Source organism: Panthera uncia, unplaced genomic scaffold (assembly GCF_023721935.1).
Source record: "Panthera uncia isolate 11264 unplaced genomic scaffold, Puncia_PCG_1.0 HiC_scaffold_853, whole genome shotgun sequence".
In the NCBI taxonomy this organism is placed as follows: domain Eukaryota; kingdom Metazoa; phylum Chordata; class Mammalia; order Carnivora; family Felidae; genus Panthera; species Panthera uncia.
In genome coordinates, this window is record NW_026060038.1 from 12,504 (window position 1) to 22,705 (window position 10,202).

A 10,202-nucleotide genomic window follows, 5' to 3' on the forward strand; every position below is an offset into this window, starting at 1 on the left:
CCTCACCCCACCAGCCCCTCTCCCTCTCCGCCTGCCCCACGGCCCCCTCGCTGAGTGCTCCGAACACAGTCCCCCCTGGGGTCTCTGCACCTGCCTGCCTTCTCCCCAAGACTGGCCACGTGACCTGCAGGTGCAAAATGAAAAGGTCCCTGGCTCAAAAGTTATTAAGAATTTCAAGATGCCTACCCTCATAGCCCCACCTGGCTGGTTCCTCCCGCCCTCATGTGGTTCCTCTGCTGCGTTGTCCGAGCCCCTCTGCCTCGGGACCCCGTGGTGGCAGGACGGTGTCCACTGCTGGGGCGGCCTGGTGCCCCACCCGCCTGTCTGGGGGCCTGACGGCCTTCTCCGAGGGGCTCCTGCCACCCAGCCTCCCTCTGTCCTCCTCAGGCCGGTCCACTTGCCTCAGGCCGTCCGCCCAGGAGCAGCCCTGGCCTGCACGTGCTGTAAGACGCCTCCTCCAGGCAGCCTGCCCTGCACGCTGGCAATTCCTTCGTTGCTCAGCTCTTCTCTGGGAGGGGACAGAGGACGCTCACCCTTTGTCCCCATCTGCTGTCCTGACGCAGAGCCTGGCACACAGGAGGTCACAGGAAACACCTGTGGACCCGCACGGATGCGTGAAAGGAGTGAGCGAGGGAGTCTCGGGATATAGGAGACTTGAGAAGGAGCCAGAGGCGGAGGTCAAAGGGAGAAGACAGAGACAGAGCCACCCGGGCGGGAGCCAGGCCAGGGGCCAGACTATGCAGGATGTGGGCCTTACACAAAGCCCAGGACAGACAGGCATGGAGGGTGGGCAGGGTCGGGAGGGAGCTGGGGCCAGTGGCCGGCAGGGACAGTGTCGCTTAGCACCCCCAGGAGAAGGAGAGACAAAACCTGGGACCTGGCCGGCAGGTCTGGGGAACAGTGACTGGTGTCCCTGGTGCCCCCAAGCCAGACGTGGGCTCCCTCCCGGGTGACCAGTGTTCCCCCCGCCCCCCCCCCAGCCCTCGTCCCGCCCGTCCATACGGCTCCGCTGCGGCCAGTCCCGGCCCGTCTTCCCCTGCCGGCCCCTCCCGACCGTGAGCTCGCTTGTCGCACACACGAGGGGAGGTCCCCGACAGGGGAGGCCCGCTCAGGACGAGGGCACACTGACCGACCCTCGGGGGGCACGACCTACGGGCGTTGGCCACCGAGAGGTCAAGACGTGGGGGGACGTGGCAGCGCAAGACCGGCCAAAGCGATAGGACAAGAAAAACACTAAAAGAAGTACAGATTTGGAGGAAAACACGGACCCGTCATTACACACAGGACGTGGCGGGTTTACACGGAAAACCAACGGGACCAATTAACTGTCAGAACAAAGAGCTTGGGGGCTTCTAAACCCAACACCGACCTAAGCAACGAACCCGTGCTTCTCTACGTCTGGAAAATGTCACTGAGAGGATGTGGGCAGCGACCCACACGGGCCCGAGGGCTCTCGGGGGCTGCGCTGAGCTCGGCTTAGAAGGCAGGGGTCAGCACGCGCGCGGCCGTGGGAGCCCTCGGGCTCGGCCCCCGCGGGGCCGGGCCTGGAGGCTCGCTTCCTACAAAGAGAATACGGCCAAGTGACGTGATGTCACTCCCACAGAGAGCTCACTGGACACCGAGGTCCCCCCACACCCCTGAGCACGTAACCTCACCCGCCGGCCCCCCGTTTCTCATCTGGAACACGGGGGTGAGAACACCAGGGCCGCAACGGTTAAGGCCTTAGAGGAAATGAGGTGACCCGTGTGGCGGGCTCCCGCCCTGGCCACCGCCCCCAGCCCCTCCCCCACAGCTCAGGCCGGCCTCGGCCTCGGCCGAAAGCAGGCGGAGGCGGGCGGCCTCTGGCAGCGGGCTCAGGCAGCGAGGGGCTGAGTCCCCATCGCCGGCGCCCGCCACCGTTCCGGCTCGTACCCCAGCCCACTGAGCCCCAGGGCCCCCAGACGGCCCAGCCCGCTGCCAGGGCCCGCACGAGCCTCTTCCAGGCGCCCTGCCCAGCGGCCTCGCCGGGCGGGCAGGCCGTGGCGGGGCTGGTCAGCGGTCTGTCGATGGCCTCCTGCCCGCTTCCCAAGCCCGGCTCCCCTCTGCGGCTCCCAACCTGCACCGCCCCGATGCCCCGGAGCAGGGGGGGTGGGCAGTGGGGCCAGGCGGGAGGGGGTGTCCGGGGCAAAGACGCTGAAGGGACCACCCTTGGAGGCAGCGGGAAGCCTGTGGGCGGCCGGGGGCCCCTGGCTTGCGTCTGAGCGGGGCACGGGGTGTGCGGCCGTGTGGGGGCAGGGGTCAGGGGTGGGACCGCGACGGGGGGCAGTAGATGTGCCCAAAGGGCCGAGTGGGAGCATCTTCAGAAGCAGAGTCCGTAGGTCCTGGGGACGGTACAGCCCAGGGGGCTGAGGGGCCCCAGGAGGCCAAGGTTGAGCATTTTCTTGGATGTTTGGGGCCATGTTAGATACTTTTCTGTGGAATGAGTCCATAGTTGCCCCTTTTTTTCTATCCTTTGAACACTATTTGTAAACTTCTATACGTTAAGGAAAGCCCTTTTCCAGTGGTTTGAATTGCAAACACTCTTTCTAATTGTCTTTTGACATTGTAAAACATTTTTGGAGGGCCATGCATGCACAAATTTTTTGATTTTACCTTGCTAAATATATTACTATTTTCTTTTATAGTTTCTGGAGGTGCGGTCATATTTTAGAAGATCACACCCCCTCCACGGTTATAGACACTTCATGATTTTCTTCTGGAATTTTAATGATTTCATTTTGACCCATCTGAAGTTTACCTGCTGTAAAGAAAAATAATCGCGGCCTTAAAGGGGTATACATGTACGTTTCTATCACAAAAAGAAAAAAAAAGTCTCAGGACCGGTAGGAAAGCTCTGCGTGCCTCCCGAAGACCCAGGCTCTGCCATCCTCCATGGCCCAAAACAGCGGCTCCAGCGCCTTCCACCACGTCCACATTCCAGCCAGTAGAAAAGAAAAACCAGTAGGGAGGAGTACTCCTCCTCCTGCAGAGGGCATTTCTCTGCGGTGACGGGGACGCTTCCTCGGCCTCACCTGCTACAAGGGAGCCTAGGGGGATCTAGGCATTATTCCAAAAGGCTTCACTAGAGAATGAGGGGGGCGGGGCGGGGAGGATCAGTTGGGATCTGGGCCACAAGCATTGCTATGGTGTTGTGGGAAGGAGAGCCTGCTCCCACCGAGGGGGAGACCCCAGAAAGGACGGAGCGGGGGGTGGGGGGCTCCCAGAGAGGGCACGACCAGGGGGAGAGGAGACACAGGGATCCCCGTCTGCCACGGGGAGCTGGGGAAGGGGCCTGACCAGGGCAGAGGGGACGCGGGAGCCCTAAGCCACACGGTGAGCATCGCACACACCACTGCGACACGAGGGGCTGGGCCATGGTTCTGCTCCTTCGCGCTCGGAGCAGAGCCTCACCACCCGGCGAGGAGAAGCTGAGTGGGTCCGGGCGTGACTCCAGATGCCCCCGTGTCCAGCCAGTGTCCGCTGAGACCGCAGGACCCTGCACCGGGTTAACGGGAGAGCAGGCCAGCAGGGCTCCCAGGGGAGGTTGGTGCCTGCATTTACCCACCCCGGGCTGCCCAGGCCCCCGCCTTCCAGGGCTCCCAACGTGTCTGCTGGGCCCTTGCACACCAGCACACCAAGTCGCCCCGGGGGACTCCCCTGCCCGCTCGCCCAGAGGTCCTCCAGCTCTGGCCACGCCCCCAGCAGCAGCTCCAAGCAGCCCACCCCCAACCGCCCCTGCCCAGGCGGGGCCTGTCTCCACCGGCCCAAGGGTGCAGGGCGGACCCAGGACCCTGGGGCCAGGGAGAGGGCCTGACAGGGACTTGAATGCCTGGACACCAACCCCCTTGGCCCTGAGCCAAAGGAGACCCCGACACGGGTGTCCTCGCCTTAATCACCCTGCAAGAGATACGAATCCAAGAAATGCCTCAAATCAGCTTGAAAAGTGGGTCAGAGATAACACACACACACACACACACACACACACACACACATACGCACACACACCCTTGTGGAAAAGAGCAAGAACCCGTGGAAAGTGCCACTGCCCCCCACCCCCGGGGACGCCTGCAGAAGGACCAAGGAGCCTGACACCCGCACACGGGTGAGCACGATCTCACTGCACCTGCTTTTGCGTCTGTATCATTTCACTTTGGGATTCATGTCTGAAATAGTAACAAGGTAATGAGCAGCTGAAGAGCGGACGCCACGATCCCATTTTTATAAACTCCAGGAGGGGGAGAAGGAACAGACACGTCGTACCTGTGTTGTAAAACAGCTCAAGAAAGGAAAAAAGAAAAAAAAGCCACAAGAGCCCAGGGCCCCTTGGTGCTTCACCGAAGCAGGCAGTGGGGTCCCAGAGGTCCCAAACGGTGCCCTCGGCCCTGGGCAGCTGGTCACCGCCAGCCCTACCCAGCCCCAGGTTTGGGCCAAGGCACAGCCACACCCCGCTAAGGGCCCTCCGGGAGGCTTCCAAGGAGACGCCCCAAAAGGTCAAAAGAGCCCAGGCAGGAGAGTGCTGCCTGCTGGGGGTCCCAGGTGTGGAGGGACCAACCACCCGAGTGACCTGGGACTGAGGAGGCTCCCAGGATGTGGTGCTGATGCCCAAGTCCTGGGCAAGCAGGGCAGATGGTCCCCCTTCCGGTGGGTGCAGAGCAGGCCGCTCCCAGGAGGTGGCCCGGCGGAGCCCCAAGGAGATGGCAGGTGCCAGCTCCAGCAGGGGGCAGGCAGGAGGAGCCTCCTCACCTCCCTCAGCCCCGTCCCTGACCCCTGCCCTGAGCGTGGCCCAGGGAAGGGCCCCGGGGGCCAGGCTGGTTTCTAATGAAACCTTCAGAGCAGCACCCGGGGTGGGGGTGGGGGTGTCTGGGGCACGGCCTCACGGGGGAACCATCTGCCCTCCTCCCTGACACCCCTGCAGCCTGTCCCAGGTGACCGGCCAGGCGCCAGGAGGCAAGAGTCCCTCCAGGAGATGCCACTAAGAAAAAGCTCCCTCTGCTCAGACTCAGGGACCTCCAGCATGACTGGGACCGGGAACAGGACCGGAACCGGGACCGGAACCAGGACCAGAACCGGAACCCGGACCAGAACCAGGACCAAGATCAGGACTGGAACAAGGACCAGAACCGGGACCGGAACCAGGACCAGGATCGGGACCAGCGGGCCCGGGGGGGGTGGTGGGGGGTGGGAGGAGGTAGTACAGAGCAGTCACTCCAGGCCACCAGCCACCATCACCAGTGGGAGTTCTGGGGCAAACCCCAGCTCCTAACTCCACGGCAGCCTGGGCCTTGTCCACAGCGACACCCTCCCCCCAACCCCGACAGGCTCTCCACAAGGGCCGGTGGTCCTGGGGGAGCCGCTGCTGGTAGAAAGCGTCTGTCAGACACAGGACAAGACTATCAAAGGAAGACATTTTATTTTTTCAAGTTTCTATGGAGATGTTACAAACAATGGAGACTGAAGGGGGGCGGGGCGGGGGGAAGACATTTAAAAATTTTAAACTACCAGTTTAAAATAAAAATATGATTAGATAAAATAATAAATAATGCCATCCATGACAATTTTAAGATGAAGGCATGTCACGTGCCTCAATGAGGTGGCCGGGGACAGGCTGCTGGGACCCTGACCCTCACCTGGCCTCCGGGCTGCAAGCCCGCCCCGGCATCCTAGCGATGGAGGAATGAAATGGCCACACCATCCAAATCTTGACTTTATTTTTTAATATAAAAACTGCATTTTTGGAAACCCACCCTACCTTTTCCCCTAACATAATGCTTTACCTCTTAAAAATAAAAATAAAGTACTAATTCTATATACATCACATGTACCATACAAAAATGTATCCAAAGTTTCTATTGCTACCAAAGTGTTCTAAATTAAAACAAGTTACAGAAAGCCCCTCATTGTAAACAAAAGATTACAAGTTACAAAATCAAAGAACACACAGCCAGAGTCATTTACACAACAACCAACACATCCTGCTCCCAAAGCAAGTCGAATCTGTATGTGCCTGTATAAAAATGCATATCAATATACTTTTGCAAATTTATTTTTCATTATAAAGCAAATGAATACACTTTCTACAATAAATAACCCGCTGGAGGCACACCCGTGGAAAGCTGGGGCAGACGGGCGGAGGAGGCGGACGAGGACGGTGAGGACACGGGGGAGGGGTGGGGGGGGTGGTAAGCGCCTGCCCCAGCCCCCACAGGGGGGGCGGAGTGTTTTTGGTGATTTGCAAGTGATGTACACAGCATAAATCTATTCTCCACCTCTTTCCACAAAGTACCATTCAAAATAATGTCATTTTCTTTCTTAAAATACACATTTGTCATTGTAAATTTACATCCCGTCTTATTAAATAGTGGTACTCCGTGTAAAGAGTATGATTTACAAAATTATTAAACATTCAAAAGTCTTTAAAAAAAAGCTACAGATCAAAGAAAGTGACGCAGGTGCAGCCTCCGGCGTGACCCGTGCCGGGCACGGGAGGAGCTCAGCAGACGCGCCCGCGCCATTCACAGAGCGCCCAGACGGGGACGGTTTCACAGAGAACTTGGAAATAAAACCTGCCCTCCCGAGGGAGGGGGAATTAAAGAACCAGGCCTAGAGATCAGAATAAGTTAAGTCTGGAACAATATACACGCATATACAGCTTATCCACACTATGGACAAGGCCACGGGAAGGCGGGCAGGTCAGTCGATGTCGCTGAGGTCGCTGGTGGGCTCCCCGTGCACACGGCTCAGGTGGCTCATCGCGCGGTCGAAGGCGACCCTCACGGCCTTCCTGATGCTGGAGTTTCTCCCCTCCATCATTTTCAGTTTGTCTATGGTCTCGTCCATGCCGAGGGGGACCATTTTGGACTTGGGGAGCCATTGCCTTTTGAAAAGAGAAAAGCCGGAGTGGCCGGAGCCGTCCGCACGGCTACTCGGACGCACTTGACACGATGCCCTGGCAGCTCCGAGCCCCCAGTGGGGAAGAGCAGCCGACGTCAGGCGCTCAGCGGCCAAGGGAGGGAAGAGAGGCTCGTGCCCTGGAACCCGCGCCCCCCCCCCCCGAGGGCGCGGCCCCATCGGCCAGCCCTCACGGGCCAAGGACAGGGGCACGGCCCAACCTCCTGCCAACCCCGGGAGAGTCCGGGGGACTCGGGGAAGGCGTGAAAATCAAGTCGTCCCCATCAAGTCGTCCCCACCTCTCATCCACAACACTCCCCACAGGGCCACTGGATCCTGGAGGCTGGCGGGAGACAGGCGCCACCCAGCAGCCTTCCACGCCTTCCCTGAGTGGCCACCGAGGGTCACGCGCAGGAACGCTGACGCACGCACACGCTGCAGGTGCACGCACGGAGTGGGGGTGGGCAGGGGGCCCGGCCGCGGGGCAGCCGACGGGCCTCGGACCAGACAAGGCAGGCACAGGCCTCCACGGGGTCTGATCGGGAGCGCGGCACGGGGCAGAGAGACACGGGGCGCGGAGCGCTGGTGGCCGCGCGTGGCCGCACACACCCGACCCAGCCGTCCTCACCAGCGCCGGGGGTGCCCGGGGCGCTGGGAGGGCCCGCGCCCCGCCGCCGGGCCCCCACGGCCACCCACACCGGGTAGCCCTGCTTCGGGCACAGCAGGGGCCACGGTCCTGGGGGCAGAGAGCCTACGCCGGGGTCACCGGGGGCCCCTCATCAGCACAGCAAGCTTTCAGACCGAGAAACGGGGACACGGGCCACGTGCACCTCGTGAGCGCTCGGGGGGCAGCACCGGAACCCGGGACCGTCGGGGTCTGAAGCAGGGAGGGCCTCCAGGCAGCGTGCTGGGGTCCGGAGCCCACACCCCAGAGCAGCATGGGGACCCACACACACAAGAGGCGAAGAGACCGGGCCGGGCCGGCGGCAGAACCCCACGGGCCCGGCTATTCGCACGCGGCTCCGTGAGAGGCTCACAGGCGGAGGGGGACGGCCCCCCGTGGCCTCCGCACACCACACGCGCCCCACGGCCTCTGAGCCAGCTCGGCACCCGGGCACCCGCACTCACCAGCTTCTCTTGTTGTCAAAAAAGAGAACGAGGAACAGCCTCTCGTCAGCCTTGGTCTGCATGTGCTCGCCGACCTTCAGCACGTCCAGCGGTGGGGCCGGGATGGTGACCCCGTTGTGGTGGCCGGGCACGCGCGGCATCTTGGGGTCGATGATCTGCCGAGGGAGGACACGTGTGGGTCACGTTTGAGAGCCCCCCACCGTGCCCCCGGAGCTCTCTCCCCAGGCTCCGACTCGAGGTGGGTTCTGAAGCAGCTCTCCCAACACCAACGCCCTGTGCGGGCGGCTCTCGGGCGCTCACGGGACACCTGTCCCACGAGGGCAGCGGGACAGCCCCGGACCTGGGACAAAGGCCACACCGCTCGGTGCCCCGGCTCCCCAGAGGGCGGCCCCACGGACCCCCACGCCCAAACCCCACGCCCTGCAACCCCGAGGCTCACCAGGGCCGGATACGAGGGGTAGCCGCTGCACTTGGCCCACACGACTTTCAGAGGCTCGAGAACAGAGGCCGCGGCGTCGGAGGAAATCCACATGCTCTTCTGACCGACCTCTGGGCAGAGAGAACGGGCGCCGTGAGGGGCCAGCCGGCCCAACCACGGCCCGGGGCTGCCTCCTGCAGTGAGAGCTCCCCCCACACTGACAAGCCAGCACCAGCCCGTCCTCGGTGCTCCTCTAGGTGCTGCAATTGGGGGAGCCACCCCCCCCGCCAAGGTCCCACATCCGGCTGCAAATGACAGGCGAGCCTCACGTCGGGTGCGGGTGGCCTGCACAGAGGAATGGAGCATTCCACACAAAAAATGACAAACCGCGGGATGAGACTCTCGCTGTCCCCCCGTGACCGCTGTCCCCGTCGGGGGCGGGGGAAGGGGCGTCTCGCACAGACACCCCGGGATGGAGGCCCAGGGAGTGGGGGAGCCGGAGCCCTCCCGGCAGAACGGCCCCCACACCACGGCCACCTCGCGGAGACGCGGACACGGAGGGCAGGCGGGCTCACCTGCGGCGATCCTGGCCGCCTTGGCGTAGTTCCCGTTCTCGATGCAGGAGATCAGCTCGCTGCGGTCCTCTAGCGTGTGTCTGCGCACCAGAGCGGGCTTGCCCCGGCCGCACTTGGGCGCGCTGAAGCTTTGGGAACAAGAGTGGAGCAGGGTCACAAAGCTTTGCCCCTTCCCCTCCCTCCGGCGGTGGCCCCGGAGCCGGGCCCTGCAGAAGCCGGGCCGAGGGCCCCACGGCGACCCACACGGGGCCCCGGTTACAAAGAGGTGTCCACGGGGCGGACGGGCAGGGCCGCGCTCGCCACCCTTCTGATAAGGGAAGACTTCGGGAGGGAAAGACAGAATAAACGTCACCACAGGCTGAAAATCTATTAATTTCCTCTGTGGTTGCACTTCCTATTTCTGGTGAAGAGGCACAGGGCAGTCCCCCAGGGACGGGGCGGGTGGGAGCGGGCCCCCCAAGCCGTGCCCACCTGGAGTCACAGAGAGGGCTGCTGCTGGACGAGATGCTGGACTCCGAGGCGCAGCGTCGTCGGGGCGCAGCTCTCCTCCCCGGGGCGCCCCCCAGCTCCTGCTCACTCCGTGCGCCCCCAAAGCCATTGGTGAGACCTGCAACACAGGCACGCGGGCCCCTGAGCTCAGCACCCCGGGGCCCACGACGCGCCACAGCTCTCCCCGTCTGCGGGCCCACGGCGGTTCTTCCCTGACCCCCCGGCCCCGAGGCGCCGACGACACGGGAGACACACGAGTGCTTCGCGACACATCTCGCTCGGCGCTCAGAGCAGCCCGGTCTGAGGGTGGTGCTCTTCCCAGGAAACAAAACGCCCGACAGGCCCCGCAGAGCTAAGAGCGTGCGGTGACTCCCCCCCAGACCCGCAGACTCGCCTGACCGGCCCCCGCCGCGGGGGGACCGGCCCCTCCTGGGGCAGTGACGCCACCACCAAGAGCGGGTTCATTCGCGGGCGCGTCGCCAGGAACACAGGAACCTCAAACACCCGAGACCCTCCAAAGCAGAAATCGCGCTCTCTTTAGCCGGAGCCGCCCTCGTCCCAAAGCACCGCAGCTACTAGCATGCGGTGGGGGGGGGCGCGACCCAGGGCCGAGGCCACACATCCGGGCTTCCTTCCCACAGCCCACGGGAGCGAACAGAACCCGTCGACTCACGATCTGGGAAGTG

At 62.7% G+C, this 10,202-nt stretch overlaps 1 protein-coding gene across 1 annotated transcript; it reads right to left on the minus strand.

Annotated features, from left to right (window-relative positions):
* Positions 1 to 5,709: 5,709 nt before the first annotated feature.
* On the minus strand, positions 5,710 to 9,977 carry LOC125918472 (bromodomain-containing protein 1-like; the record flags this gene model as incomplete). Its single annotated transcript, XM_049624465.1, has 5 exons — positions 5,710 to 6,892; positions 8,035 to 8,189; positions 8,474 to 8,583; positions 9,028 to 9,155; positions 9,499 to 9,977. Coding segments are annotated over 5 exons (1,056 nt in total), but the record flags the coding sequence as incomplete, so codon positions are not given.
* Between the last annotated feature and the right edge of the window lie 225 nt (positions 9,978 to 10,202).